This window comes from Plecotus auritus, assembly GCF_963455305.1.
Source record: "Plecotus auritus genome assembly, chromosome: X".
NCBI lineage: Eukaryota > Metazoa > Chordata > Mammalia > Chiroptera > Vespertilionidae > Plecotus > Plecotus auritus.
Window position 1 is genome coordinate 103,042,487 of NC_137784.1, and position 24,184 is coordinate 103,066,670.

General features: G+C 37.6%; 1 protein-coding gene across 6 annotated transcripts in view; it reads left to right on the plus strand.

Annotated features, from left to right (window-relative positions):
* Positions 1–24,184, plus strand: part of STAG2 (STAG2 cohesin complex component) — a 155,541-nt gene that overhangs the window by 61,511 nt on the left and 69,846 nt on the right. For all 6 annotated transcript variants that reach the window (XM_080652172.1, XM_080652177.1, XM_080652176.1 and 3 more), the window contains exons 2-4: positions 5,488–5,632; positions 12,547–12,625; positions 18,148–18,309. In XM_080652172.1, coding sequence (XP_080508298.1) covers positions 5,589–5,632; positions 12,547–12,625; positions 18,148–18,309 — 285 coding nt within the window. In that variant the 5' untranslated portion in view covers positions 5,488–5,588. The remainder of the gene's footprint in view (positions 1–5,487; positions 5,633–12,546; positions 12,626–18,147; positions 18,310–24,184) is intronic.

The following is a 24,184-nucleotide window of genomic DNA, read 5'->3' on the forward strand; positions in this document are numbered from 1 at the left end:
TTTGTCTTAAGACATCAGTGTTTAATACTATAGTGATTTCCAACCCCTTTCATCTTGTGGCACACAAACTAATTACAAAAGTTCTGTGACGCACCCCAAAAAATAAATTTTTTGCTGATCTGACAAAAAATAGGTATAATTTTGATTTATTCACACTGTATAGCTATTGTTATGTTGGCATTTTTTAAATTTGACAACTAAGGGAAAAGAGGTTAGTGCCCCCTGACTAAATGGTCAGGTATTACATGTTTTAAAAATTCTTCTGGCACACCAGTGTGCCTCTTGTAGCACACCAATTGAAAATCACTGGTTTAATATAGCAATATTCCACGAACACACAATTGATTTTTTTTTTTTTTGCCCATCATTCTCTTAATGTAGTGCATTACAGTGATTGATTTTCATATGTTGAACCAGCCTTGCATTCTGGGAATAAATACCACTTGGTCATGTGCTTATTGAATGGTTTACTAGTAGTTAAGAGTTTTTGTATTGATATTCATCGGGAATATTCATCTATAGTTTGTTAAAAATAATTTACATGTTTTAATCTTTATTTAGGAAAGCTTAAGATTAGAGAGAATTCAAATAATTTTACAGTACAACATATGTGTGATTTTTCCTGTCATTGTCATTGTGTAGAATTAACAAATGAAGAATCAACCTCTTAGATCTGAAATAAGAAATGGGAAGTATCTATATTGTTTTTCATAAACTTCATTGTGGAAGCATATTTGATTTCTGAGCTTGAACATGAATATAATTCAAGTCTATGAATTATGTGCTGTGAGTGTAGGTAGAAAGATTAGTGGTTTTTATCAAGTGGATGCTAATTCTAGAAATTTTATCTAATCAAAAGTGGAAGGTACAAAAATATTAAAGATGTAGCATGCTGTATTTTGTGGTCATATTAAAATGAAAAAAAATGTGGTTAGTAACTGCAGTTCTAAATTTTAGATTAAAATTTCCCATCATTATCTCTAAAGCTGTTTAATTTACACTTTGGCTTTATTATTGTTTATTAATTGAATTGTATATCCATTTTCATAAGAATTATTAATAGACTGAATATTTCAGTTAGATACTTTCTACTACCTTGAATAAATAAATGTGAAAGTTTTTGATGTAATCAATTAGAGAGTACTATGTGAAGTAAAATATTTGGATTTCTCTTGAAATCCGGGCGGGATTATCCTGTCTTCATCTACTTTGCTATGAAATCTGTCTTGATATCTGTTATTACTTGAAATCTGCCAGTGTGAATGGGTGTGATGATAATAATGCACTATGTGTAGACCATTTACGAGTGTTAACATGTGAATTTAGCTCATTGTTGTAATTAATCACTCCTAAATAATATGTGAATTCTGACTGACCTTGTTTAGTGAAGGCTGTGTTTTGTTTTTTCTTATTTTCTGTCTTGAGACCACTTGGCTTGAATTAAAAGAACTTTGAAACAATTATTTTATGAAGAAATCAACAGATTTTACAGAAGTGGAAGTAGAAAGTTTTTTTGTTTGTTATTGAATTAATTTAACTTGGAATATAAACTTCGAGTAACACACTATAAACATATATTCATTATAGATAATTTGAAAAGTTATGGTGATCAAGTTTCAGTTTTTAGATCTGTTTATATTAAAAGCAGTACTTGTGAGAGTGTGTACTTGAATTTAACATACAGAATTAATCTATTATGACCTATTCCTATTTAATCCAGTAATTATATATGAATGTATTTAATAAACCTTTAATGGCTGTATACTGAACACTTGAGCCTAAGGAAGTGGTTTTACAGTATATTACGCAACCTATCTACTAGTATAAAATGGGTTCACTTAGTTTTCAGTAAGGAGAAAAAGAAGCTAGTTGTTTTTGAATATATTCCCTCCCCCCAACAAAGGAAAATAGTAGTTGAGAGTTAAAGCATATTTCATTTCTATGCTTTATCCTCCAAAGCTGTTGGAATGTTAACTCTTTTATAGTAGTTATAGAGAATTGGTACATGTGATAAAAATCTCAGAAGTTTTTCCTTGACATTAGGTGAGAGCTCCACCTTGTGATCTTTGAGCATATTCTTAAAAATATTAATAGTCTATAGTAGACCAGAAATGATGTGATAAGTTTGCCTATTTAATTTAATACTTTTATTGAGCATTAACATGGTCTTATAGTTTTGGGTTTCCCATCTTAGGTGAAATGGTATTAAGTACATTAAAGTCTTTGCTTGTAAATTTTTTAATGTAAGTCTTTGGAGGAAGCAAATTGTCTTTATATACAGCTGTAGACATTTAAAATAAAAAGGGAAAATTTCTCAGCTCTTCCTGAAGATGAAGTTTCCATTCTTAACCCCCATTCCCCCAAACGCACACACACACACACACACACACACACACACACACACACACAATGCTAACTTATCCATTGTTCTGGCTCCTTTAACTACAAAGCTATTTTAATGTATAATTTTGAGCAGTGAAGAACTGTTTGGGTGGTAAATTGGTTATTTAGAGAATGAATAAAACAGTGAAAATTCAGATACATGGAATTTAGTATTCCTATGTTTAATATTAGGTGGCTGTAGAGTTAGGTGCCTTGTAGAAATAAATATAAATATATGTGTGTGTGTATATGTGTGTGTGTGTGTGTGTGTGTGTATATATATATATTTTTTTTTTTAAAAATATATTTTATTGATTTTTTTACAGAGAGGAAGGGAGAGGGAGAGAGAGAGAGTTAGAAACATTGATCAGCTGCCTCCTGCACACCCCCTACTGGGGATGTGCCCACAACCAAGGTACATGCCCTTGACCGGAATAGAACCTGGGACCCTTTAGTCCACAGGCCGACGCTCTATCTGCTGAGCCAAGCCGGCCAGGGCTATAAATACATGTTTTTAATCCTCACCTGAAGATATGCTTATTGGTCTTATTTTTAGAGAGGGGAACAGAGAAAGGGGAAAGAGAGAGGGAGAGAAAAAGAGAGACAGAGACAGAGACAGACGTGAATGTGAGAGAGAACATCAATTGGTCCTGACCGGAGGGTGGAACCCACAACCTAAGGTGTATATAATATACCCTGACCGGGAATCAAACCCGTAACCTTCTGGTATACTGGAAGATGCTCCAACCAACTGAGCCACATTCGTCAGGGTAGAATAAATATATTTTCACATTTATTGCAGGTTTATTATTATTACTCTTGTTTCTCACCACCGTATGCCCAGTGACCTGCACTGCATTTGGCACATGATAGATATTTTTAATTGGTTGGATGGATTTTTAATATTTAGAAACTTTTAAAAACAAGTATTTTACTGGGCATAGAGAGTTGGCCAATTTAATAATTTTTTTTCCCTAAATCTGTTAGGTGGTATTTCTTTTTTAAAAATAGACTCCTTGTCTGGGAGACTCACATCTTTATAAATTCCATTTTTCTTTTGTATTTGCTTTAGTTTCTAGTTTCTAAGCACATGTTAGTATAACCTTATACTGAGCAAAAGAATTTGACCTGACAATACTTCTTGTTCACTAGAAATTTTGTGCTATGTAGAGGAATGTAGTATATCACGCTACTTATTTTTTATTTAGTACTCTCTGCTTTTCAGAGCTGATACATTCTTTTTGTCCTTAGGGGAATATATTTACGAACTATCTTTAATGTCTGCTTAAAAACTGTATATTTAATGGGTGCAGCAAGTTTGGTTTTGTAAAATGCTGAGAGAGACTAGGGTCAGGTAGGTGGACAAACAGAGCAAGCACTTTCTTGCCATCTAGATAACCTGACGTGTTGGTTAGAACATATTTACCTCTATAACTCTCCAGCTCTCTTTAAAATAACAAAATTTTCTTTCTTAAAAAATACTTTTCTTTTTATTTTTTTAAAAAATATATTTTTATTGATTTCAGAGAGGAAGGGAGAGGGAGATAGAGATAGAAACATCAGTGATTAGAGAGAAGCATTGATTGGCTGCCTTCTACATGCCCCCTACTGGGGATGAGTCTTCAACCCAGGCATGTGCCCTTGACCGGAATTGAACCTGGGACCCGTTTAGTCCGCAGGCCGACGCTCTATCCACTGAGTCAAACCAGCGAGGGCAATACTTTTCTTTTTAAATAAGTTTGGGTTTTTAGGAAGCTAGGTGTGTCCCACATGTAATGGCAAGCCTCAGAATTCTGGTGTACTATTTAGATAACTTCTTAGGTTACAATAAGATGAACAATTAGTGGTCTTGGGGAACAATCTTGTGACCATGATTTATTGCAAGGAGAAGACCATGCTAACAGTCATGTCTAAATAAAGATTTTATAATGCGATTATTCTTTAGAATAAAAAAAGCTAAAATGATGGTATAGACAACCCTGGATTATTTAGGGCTTACTTTGTGGATTATTAATTCTTGTTTCTCTTATGACCTCATTATTTTGCTATTAATAGTAGCTTCATTAGAGTTTGCTGGGAAATGCTGTGCTTTGACTAGCCATTTATTGATGTTTTTAGAGCTGTAGAATTAATGGAAAAACCAAATTACCAGTTTCTTGTATAACGCCTGCTCTATTGGAAAGATCATTAGAAGTTTATTAGTATATGATATTTGAACATTTATTATTATTGGACATGTTTAGTCTGATCTGCTTTTTCTTTAGGTGGCCACCAAGTCCTAGATTCACTTGGAAAGAAAAGCATAAGAAAATCCTAAAAGAAAGTTACACATAAGATTAAAAGCTCTAGACCCAGCCTATATTATCTCTCTGTATTTGTTAGACTTGTCATTTGCTCTTAGGTCATTCTTTCATTTAGGAACTGCATCGTTGACTTTCAAAACTAGAAATAATACTCTTCCTATGGCCAAATTTACAGTGTTGTCCACATGACGTTATTGGTATTTAAATTGATTACAAGTTCTTGAGGGAAAGGGAATAGATCAGAGCTAGCATTTTCCCCCTTTCCTATTCAATACAATGTGGTATTATCATGAAGTGGTTATTTATTAATAAGTAAGACTTTGGACTTTATGTTTCTTCTACAGTAGAAGAACCTGCTTTTATAGTGTTTCAAAATATCTTAATTTTTTTATCTGTTCCTTTTGACTGTACTGTACACTACCAGCAAAAGATAGAGAATTTTCAGACATCTTGTATTATGTTTTAAACTTGTTATAAGGATTTCAGGACCAGTAAAGAGTCACATCATGGTTCCTAGTTAGGGTATATGTTTAAAAAAAAATCCAGACTAGAGAAACTTAGCAAATTTTAAAAATAATTGTCTGTAATACAAGCTTCTTTCTTTGTGTCTGTTGTTGCTATTGTGGGGCTACAATAGTTGTAATAAATCATATCTAGAAAGAGCAGTCAGATTCAAGGGAAAGAAATACTTAATTACTGAAACACAGTAGCAGGCACAGGGGAATTTAGGTTTTGAGTGTAGATACCCTTCCCAATATTTTTGGTATGTTTATAATAGATACGGCATTCCTCCCCTTTAAAGGAATTTTCTGTCTTAGAAGAAGGAAGCGAGCCATCATTTTTACCCACGTAAATATATGAATATATTTCTGACATTGGGGTGTTCCAGAAGATGATAAAGAAATGATAGCAGCTCCAGAAATACCAACTGATTTTAATCTACTACAGTAAGTATATTACGATGATTTTTATATACTTGTTTTTCCACAAAATAGGAAATGTATTAACTTCACTAAAAATTACTTGTGCTTGAGAATATCTAATACATAAGATACAGCATAGTATGTATACTTTGAAACAGTTTATATTAATGCTCATTGGACTCTGAAACAGTAATTATTCTGAGCTTTTGGTACTACATTTTAAACTTTTTTTTTAAAATTTGGATATTGCACAATTTATTATTTTTGCTGTGCAGTTGAATCCACACTTGGTTTTACAATAGCAGTTGTTTTGAGGGAGTGTCATGAAATTCTTAAAAAGTTACGTGTTCTCAGTAAGGACTATTTATCATGCAGTAGTACTTAGGATGTAATGTCATCTTTCTATAAAATCAAATGATGATACATTAAAATAAATCTAGGAGGGTGGGACATGCCCCATATTTTTGCAGAAATAATTACATGCTTATTGATGCATGAAGTGGCTTTTTTACCCTTGTCTTAAAAGCTGCCTATATTCCTTGTTCAACTTTTATTCTAATTTTTGATGATGGAAAGAATTAGAACTACTATATGTAATAGTAGTTTTCATACTATATCCCAGTTTCACAAGATGCCTCAGTGAAAGTGCAAGTGCTTGTGGATCCCTTTAACTTTGCACATATATATAATCATACCATCCTATATAATAAAAGGGTAATATGCAAATCGACCGAACAGTGGAACGACTGGATACTGTGATGCACACTGACCACCAGGGGGCAGATGCTCAATGCAGGAGCTGCCTCCTGGTGGTCAGTGGGCTCCCACAGGGGGAGCGCCGCTCAGCTAGAAGCTGGGCTCATAGCTGGCGAGCCAAGTGCAGTGATGGTGGTGGGAGCTCCTGCCTCAGTGGCAGCGCTAAAGATGTCAGACGGCTGGCTTAGACCTGCTCCCCCGAGGGCTCCTGGGCCTCTAGTATCCTATCTAATAAAAGAGTAATATGTAAATTAACCATCACTCTGCGACACCCACAAGCCACTCCCACCAGCCAATCAGGAGCGAATATGCAAATAAACCCAACCAACATGGCTATGGCCACAGAGAGCAGGAGGGAGGCTTGGGTTTCCCCGGCAATGGAGGAATCCAAGCTTTCCACCTGCCCTTGCTAGCCTAGGCCTCCACTCAAGGCTACAAAGTTTTAATGATAGAAGATACATAAATCCAAACAGAAATGGTAGCAGCCACGGAGCTGGAAAGAGCAGGAGGCTAGGGTTGCCCCCGGCGATAAAGGAAGCCAAGCTTTCCGCACACCCTGGCTGGCCCAGGCCTCCGCTTAAGGCTACAAAGTTTCAATTATATAGAAGATACATAAATCCCAACAGAAATGGCTGCCGCCACGGAGCAAGCAGAAGGCTTGGCTCTGCTCCAGGCTACAAAGTTTCAATTGTGGAAGATAAATAAACCCTAGATACCATGGCCTCTGCTTGGGTCGCCAGGCCGCCCCACACCCCAAGGGAACCCGCACCCTGATCTGGGACACCCTTCAGGGCAAACCAGCTGGCACCCACCCATGCATCAGGCCTCTATCCTATCTAATAAAAGAGTAATGTGCAAATTGACCATCACTCCAACACACAAGATGGCTGCCCCCATGTGGTCAAAGATCCTGCCCCCATGTGGATACAAGATGGCCACCACAAGATGGCCAGCAAGGGAGGGCAGTTGGGCGGACCCAGGCCTGCAAGGGAGGGCAGTTGGGGGCGATCAAGCCTGTAGGGGAGGGCAATTAGAGGTGACCAAGCTGGCAGAAGAGAGAAGTTGGGGGTGACCAGGCCTGTAGGGAAAGGCAGTTGGGAGGGACCCAGGCCTGCAGGGGAGAGCAGTTGGGGGGGACCAGGCCTGCAGGGGAGAGCAGTTGGGGGGGACCAGGCCTGCAGGGGAGGGCAGTTAGGGGTGACCAGGCCTGCAGGGGAGGGCAGTTGGTGGGACCCAGGCCTGTAGGGAAGAGCAGTTGTGGGGGGGACCAGGCCTGCAGTGGAGGGCAGTTAGGGGCAAACAGGCTGGCAGGGGAGCAGTTAGGCATCAATCAGGCTGGCAGGGGAGTGGTTAGGGGATGATCAGGCTGGCAGGCAGAAGCGGTTAGGGGCAATCAGGAAGGCAGGCAGGCGAGCAGTTGGGAGCCAGCAGTCCTGGATTGTGAGAGGGATGTCCAACTGCCCGTTTCGGTGGGATCGGGTCTAAACAGGCAGTCGGACATCCCTTGAGGGGTCCCAGATTGGAGAGGGTGCAGGCTGGGCTGAGGGACACCCCCCACCCCCGTGCACAAATTTCGTGCACCGGGCCTCTAGTTTGTTATAAAGGTCTTTATAAGACTTGATTTGAAAAAGTCTTGTTGCTAAAAATTTTGAAAACAGCAGATAGATATTCTTGTGCATAATGGTAGTCAGTGTTTGCTTTTGATGGTGTATGGGTTTTCTTTTTAAAAAACATATTTTTATTGATTTTAGAGAGGGAGAGAGAGAACTGGAGACATCAATGATGAGAGAGAATCATTGACTGGCTGCCTCCTGCTGCCTACTGGGGATTGAGCCTGCAACCTGGGCATGTGCCCTTGACCGGAATCGAACCCGGGACCCTTCAGTCCACAGGCTGACGCTCTATCCACTGAGCCAAACCAGCTAGGGCTAGATTTTCATTTTTAAAATAATTTTATTTTCAGTGGACACTAAGGATCTACTGGGATATTGACAATATTTCATAGTATGATTTTTTTTGTTGTTAAATCCTCACCTGAGGCTATTTTTTCCATTGCTTTTCAGAGAGAGTGGAAGGGGGGGAGGCAGGAGAGGGAGAGAGTGAGAGAGAAACATCAACTGGTTGTCTCCCACACACACAGGCAGACAAGGGGCAGGGAGTGCAACCCAGGTACATGCCCTCATCCTGGAATTGAACCCACGACCCTTCCGTGACTGGGCCCATGTTCCAACCACTATACAACACAGGCCAGGGCTCAAAGTACAGTTTTTAATGTGAATTAGAAAAGTATATATTGTTGATTTCAGAGAGGAAGGGAGAGGGAGAGAGAGATAGAAACATCAATGATGAGAGAGAATCATTGATTGGCTGCTTCCTGCACACCCTGCACTGGGGATCGAGCCCGAAACCCAAGCATGTGCCCTGACCATGATTTGAACTGTGACCTCCTGGTTCATAGGTCAAGGCTCAATCACTGAGCCACGCTGGCTTGGCTAATGTGATTTTAATCCCAGTGTATATTGACTCTATATTAAGATTTTTGAGGAAAATTTTTTATTTTTATTTTTGTTTGTTTATGGAATATCTGAGAAAATAATTTTTGCTTTGACTATCATGAAATTATCTTATGAATTTCTTATATATTAAAGGTTAGAGATGATTTAAAAGGTTTGTTTCATAAACTAGACCTTTGCGGTTTGATTATCTTAAGTAGGGCCTGAAATAGGATAATAGATACGAGGGAATTGATTTGTGGATGTAGAATAGTATTTTCCAGATAGAGAGCAGGGTAAAGAGAAGGGAGTGGAAGTTTCATTCGTGTGATAGCTGACTTGTGAAATTTCAAAGCCACTCAAAGGTTAAGCAGTATGTTCCTTAAACATATCTATTTTACCTAGGATAGGCTTTTGTTGTTTTGATCTTAAAAGCAGAGGAAAGCACCGGAGAAAGACAGATTCAAGAGAATATTTCTTTGGTTGAGGATATTTTAGACTTGTATACTGACTACTCACTCCAGCTTTCTTCAGAAGTTTTTCCCAGTTAGTAATCAAACTCTAATGGCTCATTCTTTTAGTTGGGATAACCTGGAGATGACGATTAAGATGTAATTTAGGTTTTGATTATTTTGTGGCCATTGGAATATTGTGAAGACCAATGTTTATTTGTAGACTTACAGTAGTTACTGAGCTAAGACAGTGGTCGGCAAGACAGTTGCTGCTCTGTTGACTAATGATTTTGCTGACCAATGCCTTAGGGAAAAACACTTAAAAAACATTTTAATAATGTACTAATGTCTTTAACCTGAAGTCAAAACTTCTGGGTAAGGGTAATGCCTTACACAGTGGTCGGCAAACTCATTAGTCAACAGAGCTACAGTTTGCCGACCACTGAGCTAAGAGAACTGATGTCTCACAAATTTCTTGGGAAGAAAGAAGTATTACTGTACACCAAGATATTTAAAAACATTTTCAGTTTTTTTTTTTTTTTTGCAAGGCCATATAGGCATGTGAGAAAAATATTGATGACAGCAATCTTCTTAAGATGTAACAGGCACGAGTTTCAGGGTTAATATTATAGTCATTCAGTTTTTGGTGTATTAACTCTTGGAAATGGTATTTATTACAGACCCTTTCCTCACAACATTATAGGACACAGTTAGGATTGCCACTATCTTCAATACATTGTTTAAATTACTTTGTAGATAAGTGCTATAAATAGTAACTCCAGCTCCCCCTCCCCAGTATCTTAACCATTACTTTAGATTTATAAAGTATTCCTCCTATCTCACAGCCTCTGGACAACTGGTTATTGTAGGAATAAAAATGGAAATAGAAGAAATATAGAGAAGACTAGCTTTTGAAAGATAGCTTTTCACTTTGATCCATATATTTTAAGCAAATCTGGTACTAGGTTTACACATTTACAGTGGTAAAACATTTATCTTTTATGGGTGTGGCTTGATTCTAAAATCCATTGTGACTTCAATAGGAAGTATGCCTTGCCTTAAAGGATTTAAGTGAGGGCATGCTACTATTATTTAGATCTATGTTAACAAAAGGAAGCATCATATGTACATCATATGTACATAAATTATTTTGTTTCCATATGTGTAAGAATATCCAGATTATACAAAATCACCCCTTCTACTCCAAAGTAAGGCACAATTCTTTGAACCAGTTTTTCTGCCAATAGCTTACCACCTTCATAAAGGATTTTGGTCAATTAGCATACCTCCCTACTATGTTTCAAAGTGTTTTATACATATACTAGAGGCCCGGTGCTCGAAAGTCTGTGCATTGGGGGTGGGGGTGGGGTCCCCTCAGCCTGCAGCCCAGGCATGTGCCCTTGACTGGAATCGAACCTGGGACCCTTCAGTCCTGTGCCCTCTCGCAGTCACCTTGGGGGGGGGATGTCCACCTGCTGGCTTAGACCCGCTCCCCTGGGGATCGGACCTAAGCTGGCAGTCAGACATCCCTCTGGCAGCCTGAGGAGGCAGGAGAGGCTCCTGCCACCGCCGCTGTGCTCACAGCCGTCAGCCTGGCTTGTGTGTGGCTGAGCAGAGCTCCCCCTGTGGGAGCACACTGACCACCAGGGGGCAGCTCCTGCATTGAGCATATGCCCCCTGGTTGTCAGTGCGCCTCATAGTGACCAGTTCCCGGTCATACGGCCTTTAGGGTGAATTTGCATATTACCCTTTTATTATATAGGATTCTTTCAGAAATACATGGTTTGTATAGCTACACCTAGATTTATAAGTATTTCTGAGTGACGTAGTAGAGGAAAGAGGATCTTTAATATTGCTAATATTCTGTAATAAAATTCAGTCAATGCCTAGTGTTAAAATACAGTTTTCCTACTCTGACCAGTGTAGTTCAGTAGTTAGAATGTCAGCCTGTGCACCAAAAGGTCGTGAGTCTGTTTCTGGGTCAAGGTCACATACCTACCTGTGTACAGGTTACATCCTGGCCCTGATTGGGCACATGCGGGAACCAACCCATCCATGTTTCTCTCACATTTATGTCTCCGTCCTCCCCTCCCCCTCCCCCTCCCTCTCCCCTTCCACTACCCTTTCTAAAAAGCAATGGAAATAAATGTCCTCAGATGACCATTAACAAAAAAATAAATATAAGTTAAAAAAAAATACAGTTTTCCCTGAGCACCATGGTCTTTGAATCAGAGAATGAATGAAACCAGCCATCATAATAGCACCATAGTTCCTAGGGTTAAAGTTTTGAGAGCCACTGGTTTCGTTTTTATGTTTTGGTAAAAAATTAACAAAATAGCGGAAACCGGTTTGGCTCAGTGGATAGAGCGTCGGCTTGAGGACTGAAGGTCCCAGGTTCGATCCCGGTCAAGGACATGTACCTTGGTTGCGGGCACATCCCCAGTGGGGGGTGTACAGGAGGCAGCTGATCGATGTTTCTCTCTCATCGATGTTTCTAATTCTATCCCTCTCCCTTCCTCTCTGTAAAAAATCAATAAAATATATTTAAAAAAATTTAACAAAATAAATGTTTAGACATTTGTGTTTCAGATTGTTTTTGTAGTTATGTAATTTTTAAAAATCTATTTTTATTGATTTCAGAGCGGAAGGGAGAGAAAGATAGAAACATCAATGATGAGAGAAAATCATTGATTGGCTGTCTCCTGCTCATCCCCTACTGGGGAGCTAGCCCGCAACCTGGGCATGTGCCCTTGACTGGAATTGAACCTGGGACCTTTCATTCCGCAGGCCGATGCTCTATCCACTGAGCCAAACCAGCTAGGGCACCAAGGATATTTTTCCATTGATTTTTAGAGAAAGTGGAAGGGCTGGGGAGAGACAGAGCAAAACAACCATGTAAGAAAGATACATTGATTGGTGCCTTGCGCATGTACCCTGACCGGGGATCAAGCCTGCAAACGAGGTACATGACCTTGACCAGAATTGAACCCAGGACTTTTCTGCAGTCAAACGCTCTATCCAGTGAGCCAAACTGGCTAGGGCAAGTTATGTAATTTTATATGTTTGGTAATGTGCTAAGGTATGATTTGGAAAATCATCTTAATTACATTTAATGCTAATGATGGAGTTTTGTAATAAGTTAACCCAATCTTTCTTTTAGAAAATATGGCCAAAGTTAGAAACTCCCATCTATATTTCTAAGGATGGTTTTAAATGATTGCTTATCTTTCTGTCACAGGGAGTCAGAAACACATTTTTCTTCTGACACAGATTTTGAAGACATTGAAGGAAAAAACCAAAAGCAAGGCAAAGGAAAAGTATGTACAGAATATGTGACTTTGTTTTGATTTGCAAGGTCTTTCATATATGTTTTAGTCAATATCTCAGATGTTATTGTCTCTTAAAAATGACTTTTTTCTGATTGGTATGGTAAGCCTTCTGAACACGTGGTTTCTGGGCTTCTGTCTAGATCAAGTATCTTTTGATTATCTATTTTCATTACTGTAAAGTAGAAATTAATAATACATTGTTGTTTCTAGTAGTTCATTTTGTAAAGCACAGTGTGCTAAGCTAAATGTGATACTCTGTTGGCTTTATTTTTATTTACACACGAGTAGTCAAATGCAAAGCAGTAAATTTCTTATTCTAAAGCACACTAAAAATGTAACCTACAATCAGTTTATATCTAATGGGTTACAGTGGACAGTCGTTATAACCAGTGAAAGTAATGTTAAGTGACATTCTGAGTCAATAGGATACAAGTTTAGAATATGAGTGGTTACCCTGAGGGTTCTGGATAACTTTGCTAGTGGTTAAATCATTTTGCTATTTTAGAAAGTACATTTAACTCTGTGCGTGTCTGTAAATACACTGTGCAAAATATGACTTATTTATATGTTTATTGATTTCAGAGAGGAAGAGAGAGGGAGAGAGAGATAGAAACATCAATGATGAGAGAGAATCATTGATTGGCTGCCTCTTGCACATCCCCTACTGAGGATGGAGCCCATAACCCAGGCATGTGCCCTGACCAGGATCAAAAAGTGACCTCCTGGTTCATAGGTCAAAGCTCAACCACTGAGCCAAACCAGCCGGGCATCAGCATTTTTTTAAGCAAGATGACTTTTGGATTTTTATTTTCTCATGACACATTTACTTTTGAAAAGCTTAATACAGAAATGTACAATGTACAAAGCAAAAAATTCCCATAAACATTATCCAGAGGTAATTTATTCTTTTTTTAAAAATATATTTTTATTGATTTTAGAGAGGAAGGAAGAGGGAGAGAGAGAAACATCAATGATGAGAGAGAGTCATTGATTGGCTGCCTCCTGCACGGCCCACACTGGGGATTGAGCCTGCAACCCAGGCATATGCCCTGACTGGGAATCAAACTATGACCTCCTGGATCATAGGTTGATGCTCAACCACTAAGCCACTCCAGTTGGACGGTAATTTATTCTTTTTTAAAAAATGTTTTGAATATGTTTTTATTGATTTCAGCGAGGAAGGGAGAGGGAGAGAGAGATAGAAACATCATGATGAGAGAGAATCACTTATCGGCTGCCTCCTGCACACCCCCCAATGGGGATTGAGCCCATAACCTGGGCATGTGCCCTTGACTGTAATCAAACCCAGGACTCTTCAGTCCCGAGGTCAATGCTCTATCCACTAAACCAAACCAGATAGGGCAGTAATTTATTCTTTAAAATTTTTGGTGAACATACTTTTGTACATAATAACCTATGTATAAACTTGAACATAGAATTTTACTTAATTCACTAGAGTTCCAGTGCACGGATTCGTGCACCGGTGGGGTCCCTCGACCTGGCCTGCTGGGATTGGGTCAAAACCAGCTCTCCAATGTCCCCCGAGGGGTCGCAGATTGCGAGAGGGTGCAGGCCAGGCCGAGGGACCCCATGAGTGCACGATCAGGGCTGGGGAGGGACTGCGGGAGGGCTCCAGGGCGTGTCTGGCCTGTCTCACCCAGACCCGAACGGCCAGACCCCAGCATCAAGCTAACTACCGGTCGTAGCATCTGCCCCCTGGTGGTCAGTGCACATCATAGCGACTGGTGAATGGTCAGACACTTAGCATATTAGGCTTTTATATATACAGATACTATGCAAACCGTTTAATCTGCTTTTAAAACCTAATGGTATGTTGTCAGCAGCTTTCCTATGGTGAATTTCTTTCTGTCTGTAATTTTTAATGATGTCATAGCATCCCATTTGGAAAAATGTTTTTATTGATTTCAGAGAGGAAGGAAGAGGGAGAAAGAGATAGAAACACCAATGATGAGAGAATTGTTGATCAGTAGCCTCCTGCATACCTGCTACTGGGGATTGAGCTGTGACCTCCTGGTTCATAGGTCGATGCTCAAACACTGAACTATTCTGAGGGGACCATAGCATCCCATTTTATGTATGGACATAATTTTTAACTAGTTCATAGAATACAATTTTATGTTTTTGTTTGTTTGTTTGTTTTGTTAATCCTCACCTGAGGATATTTTTTCCCCATTTATCTTCAGAGAGAGTGGAAGGGTAGGGGGAGAGACACACAGAGAAACATTGATGTGAGAAAGACTCATGGATTGGTTGCCTTCCACATGCTCCCCAACCACAGCTGGGGATCAAGCCTGCAACCAAGATATGTGCCCATGATTAGAATCAAACTGGTAACCCTTCAGTCCATGGCCGATGCTCTAACAACTGAGCAAAACTGGCTAGGTCAGAATACTATTTTAGAGTGCACATAATTCATTTGTTTCATAATTTCATATGCTGTTTTAGTCCCTTAAAAGTAGGAGTTTTGAGAGAGAAAAAGTGTGAATGAATAAAAATATTAACTCATGACTGTCCAAAGATAGCCATAATTCTAGTGGGTAGTATGGTTATTCATTAGGAAACTATTTTGGCCCATGTGGCGTGGCTCAGTGGTTGAGTGTTGACCTATGAATCAGGAGGTCACGGTTCGATTCCTGGTCAGCACACATGCCCAGGTTGAGGTCTCAATCCCCAGTGTGGGACATGCAGGAGGCAGCCAATCAATGATTATCTCTCATTATTGATGTTGTATCTCTTTCCCTTTCCCCTTTTCTTTGATATCAATAAAAAATGTATTTTTAAAAAACACCACATTTTTGTTTGGAACCATCTTGCAAAACTGAAACTCTACTTTTGACTTTGATTTAATTAGCACATTGGGACAAGACTCAGAATGGCAACTGCATAGAGGACTCCCCAAAATCTTTGTGCTATAGTTTGGTTAACTTTGTATACCCACTGCTATGAGTGAGGTGTAAGGGGTCAGATCAGGGATTATAATAATAACTATTTTGATGTTTGGCACTATATTATGTATGTTCCATGCATTCTGGTAATACATTTACATATTATCTAATTTAATATTTGAACAACTTTGTGGGTTAGAAAACTTCCTTATTTTATAGATAGGAAACTAAGGTCCAGAGAACTTAGTTGTTAAAGAATTTGAGCCTATATCTGTTGAAAGATGGTGCTTAAGGTCCACCATAGCAGTGATTTTCAACTTATATGCTACAGAATTTTTAAAACATGCAATACCTGACTATTTAGTCAGGGACATTGACCCCTTCTTTCTTAGATTATAAAAAAACCCAAGAAAACAGCAAACACAACAATAGCTGTCCAGTGTGAATGCCCTGTCTTGAACTATAAATATCCTATATAATAAAAGGCTAATATGCAAATCGACTGAACAGTGGAACGATGGGTTGCTATGACGCGCACTGACCACCGGGGGCAGACGCTCAATGCAGGAGCTGCCCCCTGGTGGTCAGTGCACTCCCACAGGGGGAGCGCCACTCGGCCAGAAGCCCTGAGCCTGGCTCACGGCTGGTGAGCGCAGTGGCGATGGTGGGAGTGAGCCTCTCCTGCCTCCACAGCAGTGCTAAGGATGTCCGACTGACGGGGGGGTGGGGGGGGGCGCTATGCTGTCAGTTGGACATCCCCCGAGGGCTCCCGGAGTGCGAGAGTGTGCAGGCAAGGCTGAGGGACCCCCAAGTGCATGAGTTTTATAGATCATATAATAGAGTTGCATCTTATTGGTTATGTCGCCTAATAACGTTATGTCTGATTGGTTAATTCTTGGTACCAGAAATCCTTGTATACAAGTATAGGCACCTGATTTTTAAAAAGGCACTTTGGAGCAAAAGAGCAGGTAATTATTCTTTTTTTGTCATATCTGCAAGAAATATAATAGAGCTTTTGGTGTGCCACATAGTTTTAATAATTAGTTTATGTGTACCATGAGATGAAAAAGGTTGAAAATAGCTGCACTATAGTATACTCCCTCATAGTCTTTTTTTAGAGATTTTTCCCCTCTAAATGATTGAAACTGGGTTAGCATGTTTACTTCTTGTGCTTTCCTGTATTATCACTCTGTGCACATTATTTTTCCTAGCACAGCATATTCACTGAGCCATTTCAATTGTACTAATTAGTTTTTCATAGCAACAGGGAATATTGAGGCATATGATAGATAAATTGCAAATATATAGCTCCATGTTAATTAACATTTAACATTTTCTACTTTTCTAGTGTATTCTTTGTAGTTGATCTTTTCTTTCACCCTTATCTTTGAAATTCCTTTTACTGGGGACAAAAGCCTTTCATTATACAATTAAGAATTAATTACTTGGGTTCACAAAGACTGCATATCATTAACAAAATAATGTGAATTAACCAGTAATATCTTTCAGTTGTTAGTAAGGTTTGTGAAGTAGTTAAGAGTAGTGTGGTTTTGGACTCTTAAAGAAGTAGGAAGGACCCTTTATTAAGCAAAGTAGTAAAGCATACTACAGGTCATCAGTGGAAATAAATTTGTAGACCTGTCTGTAGATAAGGGGTCAGCAAACTGTGGCCTGTTTTTATACTGCCCATGAGCTAAGACTTATTTTCACATTTTTAAAGGTTTGTAAAAGTAAATAATATATTTCCTGTCTGGTACTTTACAGAAAGTTTGCCAACCCTTGCTCTAGGTCATAGAAATGTGTTGGTCTAAAAGAGACCTTAGAAATTCTCTATTCCAATCTGTAAAGATTTTAGTACAATTCTGGCATTTTAGAAATGAGAACTCTGAGTTTGGGAATGACTTGTCTTTCTACAACAAGGTATAAAGAGCTGTGGGAGGTATTTTTTACTCAGGCATATAGGCAACCTTTTCACTGATTTTTATGGAGCCCTCACCCCCAATATTGACTATTTTCTTATAAAGGGGCTTCATTTTTGTAGTGTTCACATAAATTGAATTTTCATGATAAATAAGTGTCAGAGGGAGAGCCCAGACAAGAATGAGGTTGATACACCTCTTTTTATGCTGTTTGGAATTCCTTTGTTCAGTGCCTGTAATGATTTATAAGGACTAACAATAGGTATCAAGCTAAAATGTTAAACTAAGTATGAGTTAATTATTTGATAAAGCAGCAACCCTAATCTTTTTAATAAGACAAAAAGTTAAACAAAAACCCTACAGAATGGACAAAAATAGAATAGCCTAATTAGAACAGATAAAGTTGAGATTTAAAAAATACATACTTTTATTGATTTCAGAGAGGAAGGGAGAAAGGGAGAGAGAGAGCTAGAAACATCAATGATGAGAGAAGATCATTGATTGGCTGCCTCCTGCACACCCCACGCTGGGGATCGAGCCGAAACCTGGGCATGTGCGCTGACCAGGAATTGAACCATGACCTCCTGTCAACCACCGAGCCATGCCGGCCAGGTCTGCTTCTTTAGTTTAAATTTGAACTCTCAAACATAGCAATATAACTTAACCAACTTGTGTTTTTGTGCAGACTTGTAAAAAAGGCAAAAAGGGCCCCGCAGAAAAGGGCAAAAGTGGAAATGGAGGAAAACCTCCTTCTGGTCCAAACCGAATGAATGGTCATCATCAACAGAATGGAGTGGAAAACATGATGTTGTTTGAAGTTGTTAAAATGGGCAAGAGTGCTATGCAGGTAATGTTTATCATGTTCTTCTCAATTTATTTTGAACTTTAGTGAGTTATATAACATATATCCCTGGTTTTTCATAATTGTGTTTAAAAAAATTCTAACACTGATCATTTGAAAAAACCAACAAATTAGTTAGAAAACTAGGGATATATATTCATACATAAGACTGTTAAGCTGTGCTTTACATCATTTTCTACTGCATTATTTTCTTTTATTGGTATATAAGAATTATTTGGTCAAAAATATGCTGATATAAAGCCTGATTATGAGGTTTCAATTTTTCATGAATTTATATAGCTGCCATCAAAATATGAAGTCCTTTGCCCATATAGAATTCTTGGTTGAGTGACATAATATAACCACTATCCTCTTTAGTGAATTGAATTATTTTGATCACTTGTCTATTGCAAATTTGATTACCTGTGTTGTTTCTTAACAGAAGAGTAAAACGTTGTATCCATGTCAAATCATCCTAATTTTGTTTCTTCATAATCTTAAGACAGTAGCATTTAGGTTTTGTAATGGATGCTAAACCCATATGGTTTTTAAATATTGAATAAACACTGTGCTCAAAAAATATACATGCTTAATAAAGTTATTATTTAATTTATGAAAGCTGTAGTGAATAATTTTTTTTCCTTCATAGAATTAACAAATCAATAAAAGGCACACCTGGATGGGTTAGGGAGAACTAGCCTAGCCATTTACGCTTTTTGCTAATTAAATAAGTAAAATATAAATCTTATTTATTAATATGGACTTATCTAAATATGATGTGTGGTTTTGTAAATGAATTTTTAAATTATTAATTGGGACTAATAAAGATCATTTTTCCATGTAAAATGATAAAGAATTATTTTTAAGCTATCACCAGTTTTACAGAACATTGTATTTTCTTACATTTGAATTGACCTTCATTTATTTACATATGGTTTGCTTTCATATGTTTGTGATTAGGGTGTGGATTTGATTTCTTGTTTAATATTTTGAAAGATTTTGTGTGCACATTCGATATTTTTAAAAAAGAATATCTATGTTACTATACTATAGTTTATTTAGTTAGTCATTCCCTAATTTAAAAATTATTTCCTTTTCCTTAGTTCCCATTTTGGGTTAATTTTATCTAAGGGATAAATTATCTTATTTATATTATATCATTTAATTACTTTCCTTTTTATTTTTATATTATACTTTTTCTCTGTAATATTTGTTCATTTTTGTTAATATAAGAAATCTCAACTTTATCTGTTCTAATTAGGCTATTCTATTTTTGTCCATTCTGTAGGGTTTTTGTTTAACTTTTTGTCTTATTAAAAAGTTTTAGTATGAAATGTGAGGGTTTAGCTTTATATTTAATTCTTTTTGTTAATAGTATCTCAACATTTGAAGAATGAACATATTTCTTATTTTAGTGTTGCTTATGAATTGTCATATATTAAAATTGTACCTCTAAGCCATTTGTTTTTCTGTTTCTAAATGTGCTTTCCCTCTTAAAAGCAGAATGTCCTTAGTATCTCTGCATTGATTCCCCTGAATCCTCTGTCCACCTCCAGTTTACTTTGTGTACTTATTTTTTGTATACTTCTACTTGCATTATCGAACACCAAATTTGATCAAGGAAGTCTCCTGTTTACAAACTTTTAAGAGTTCTTCCTTATCTAACAGTTCCAGCTCAGATTTTCTTTTGGGATACTCGCTATTCTCTAGCCACAGTATGTATTCTGCCCCCAGACCTTTCTTCTTATTTTTCTCTCTGCCCGGACTAGCCCTTTTTCCTCCTTTCTTTATCACATAGGATTGACTAAACCAAATGTCACTCTAGAGAAGCATTCTTGGGCTCTGTCTCCTCCCATTCTCATTGAATGTATTTCTTACTCTTTCCTTTTCATTATAGCATTTGGTATATTGTGTTACAGTTATGCATATGTTTGCTTCTATATTGTTAATTCCTTGATCAGGTAATGTGTATTATTCATTTTTTGTGTCCCCAAGATATATCTATTTTAATAATTGTGAGATTGAATAAGTACAAGATTGGCTGTTGGTTTTAAGCTAGCTCTTGCATTTTAAGAAAGAAGGAACCATGAATATGCCCCTAGTTCTGTTGAATTTTATTTATAGATATTGAATTTTATTGAATAAGTCCTTTTTAAAAAAAATAAGTTCTTAACATACTATTTGATGATTAAAATCTTAAAATGTATTTCAGTGTGATAAGCTTATATTTTGCTTATAGCAGCCTTGTATTTCTAGTATAAACTCTACTTGATCTTCATGAATAACCTTTTAATGTGATGTAGTTATCGTTTTGTAAGATTTCATTAAATACTTTTGTATCTTTATTAATGAAAACAACCCCTGTCCCATTTATTTATTGCTGCATAACAAGCTACCCCAAACTTAGTGATATAAAAGAATAACCATTTTATTATGTTTAATGATTCTGTGGGCCTAGAATATAGACAGAACTAAATAGGGATGGCTCATCTGCATTGCTATCCATTATGGCTGGGGCCTCAGCTGAGACAGCTTGATTGCCTGGAGGTGACATAAACAGTTAAGGACTATAATAATCTGGAGGCTTCTTTATCCATGTTTGGTGCCTAGTCTGCAATGACTTGAAGACTGGGCTCAGCTGGAACTGTACCTGGAAGACCTACAACTGGTCCTTCCATGTGGCTTCTGGGTTTGGAGAGAGTATCCTGGGCAGGAAGGAGTATCTAGTTCTCTAGTGCTTCAAGAACCCAATGCAGAAGTTGAATGGCCTTCTGTTCCCTAATCTTGGAAGCACCATTATTTCTCCTGCACTGTTTTAGAGACGGGACATGACTTCTTGGGGAAGAACGTCAAACTATTTAGAGCCATGCTTTAAAACTCTCATAGTCGCATAATGCATTCTGTTTGTTTATATCCCGTATCATATTTGGAATAATCTTAAATATGTTTCTTTTATAAATTTAGTTGGTTAACCTAAACAAGCTGTTGTAAAACATAGAAAAGGGCTGAAATCTAGAAAGTAAGTCTAGTTTTAGAATATCTTCAGTCAATTTCTGAGTCAGGGAGATAATATTCTTTTTCTTTTTTATATTGTGTAATCATATTTGTTTTTGTACATCAAATTGTACATATTTTATTCATTCATTTTGTACCCAATTTTCATATTTACAGTTTTTATATATAGCTTTAAACATTTTCCCCTCCAGACTTTTAATTCTTTACATTAGCTCTTATTTATCATCCTAATTTTTAAAATTTGATTTATTTAAAAATTGTTTTTAGCCCCAGCCAGTTTGGCTCAGTGGATAGAACATTGGCCTGCAGACTGAAGGGTCCCAAGTTTGATTCCCATCAAGGGCACAAGCCTGGGTTGCGGGCTCGATCCCCAGTAGGGGCGTGCAGGAGGCAGCCCATTGATGATTCTTTCTCATCATTGTTTCTCTCTCTCCCTCTCCCTTCCTCTTTGAAATCAATAAAAATATATTTTTAAAAAATGTTTTTAGCCGAAACCGGTTTGGCTTAGTGGATAGAGCGTCGGCCTGCGGACTGAAGGGTCCCGGGTTCGATTCCGGTCAAGGGCATGTACCTTGGTTGCGGGCACATCCCCAGTGGGAGGTGTGCAGGAGGCAGCTGATCGATGTTTCTCTCTCATCGATGTTTCTAGCTCTCTATCTCTCTCCCTTCCTCTCTGTAAAATATCAATAAAATATATTTTTTAAAAAAATGTTTTTAACTGTTTTGTGGTTTCCTTTTCTGTTCCCAAGGGAATCAAGTACTGCTTTTATTTTTTAGTTTGGGCCTAATTTTAAAAAATTACTAATTTGAGATATACTTCACATACCATAAAATTCACCCTTTTTAAAAGTGTAAATTCAATGGTTTTTAGTATATTCAGAGTTGTCTGCTATCATCACAATCTAATTTTAGAATCTTTTTCAATACCCCAGAAAGAAACCTCTTGCCCATTAGCATTCATTCACTTTCTCTTCACCTGCCACAGGTCTAAGCCAGTGGTCGGCAAACTCATTAATCAACAGAGCCAAATATCAACAGTACAATGATTGAAATTTCTTTTGAGAGCCAAATTTTTTAAACTTAAACTTCTTCTAACGCCACTTCTTCAAAATAGACTCACCCAGGCCATGGTATTTTGTGGAAGAGCCACACTTAAGGGGCCAAAGAGTCACATGTGGCTCGCGAGCTGTGATTTGCCGACCACGGGTCTAAGCAATTACTAATCTACTTCCTATATATTTGCCTATTTTGGACTTTTCATATAAATGGAATCATGTAATAAATGGTCCTTTTTCAGTGTTTTCTTTGACTTAGGATAATGTTTTCAAGGTTCATCCATGCTGTTTATATTATAAATTTGTTCTTTTTTTATTGCCAAATATTCCATTGTATGAGTCATATGTTTATTAATTTATTCCTTGATGCACATTTGGTTTGTTTCCACTTTTTGGCTATTAAGACTGAATACTACTACTGTTAAGAGTATTCTTGTAAAAGATTTTGTTGGGACATGTTTTCATTTCTCTTGGGTAATACTAGTATATACCTTAGGATTTGAGTTGCAGGGTCAATATGGTAACTTTGTTTTTGAGGAGCTGCCAAACTGTTTTTCCAAAGTGGCAGCAGCATTTTATGTTCTTACTAGCCATGTTTTAGCATTCTACTTTTTCCTTGCTAACATTTGTTATTGTCTTTATTTTTTATTATAGCTATCATAGTGGGTGTGAGGTTGTGACTTTTTAAAAAATTTATTTTTAAAATGTATCTTTATTGGACCCCATTGAAGTATATCTCAGTTTAGTAATTTTTTTTAAAATCTTCACCTGAGGAGAGAGAGAAAAACATTGATTGGTTGGTTGCCTTCCACATGCTCCCTGAGTGGGGATTAAACCCATAACTCAGGTATGGCCCTAACCAGGAATCGAACCGGCAACCTTTAGGTGCACAGTATGATGCTCAACCAACTGAGCCACTCTGGCCTGGCAGTATCCTTTTTTTTAATAATACGTTTGTGTTTTTTAAAAAATATATATTTTTATTGATTTCAGAGAGGAAGGAAGAGGGAGAGAGAGAAACATCCATGATGAGAGAGAATCATGGATCGGCTGCCTCCTGCAAGTCCCCCACTGGGGATTGAGCCCACAACCCAGACATGTGCCCTTGACCGGAATCGAACCTGGGACCTTTCAGTTCGCAGGCCGATGCTCTATCCACGGAGCCAAACCGGGTAGGGCTCAGCAGTATCTTATTATGGTTTTGATTTCCATTTCCTTGATGGCCAGTTACACTGAGCATCTTTTCATGTTCTAATATCCATTTGTATGTCTTCTATATAGAGCTCTCTATTCAGAGCTCATGCCTAGGTTTCTAATTGGGTTATTTGCCTTTTTAAAATGATTGAATTGTAAGAGTTCTTTATGTATTTTGCGTAAAAATACCTTATCAGATATATGATTTGCAAATATTTTCTTTTTAATATTTTATTTTTATTTAATTTATTGGAATGATATTGGTTAATTAAAATTATATAGGTTTCAGGTGTACAATTCTTACAACATGTGATCTGTATAATGTATTGTGTGTTCACCACCCCAAGTGAACACAGCATTCCATCACCATTTATCCCCTCCTTTACCTTCTTCTACCTCTCCCCAATTCCCCTTGATTTGCAAATATAGTGTCCCAAAAGAATGTATACACTCACTTTGAGTAATTACAAAGGCAGTGCTTATTAAAATATATTTCATTTTCAAAATTGAGCTATCAGCTGTTAAAGTGTGTGTACATTTTTGGAGGACACCTTGTATTTTCCCCCATTCTGTAGATTCACTTTTTTACTACTTTGCTATGGAGTCCTTTGAAACAC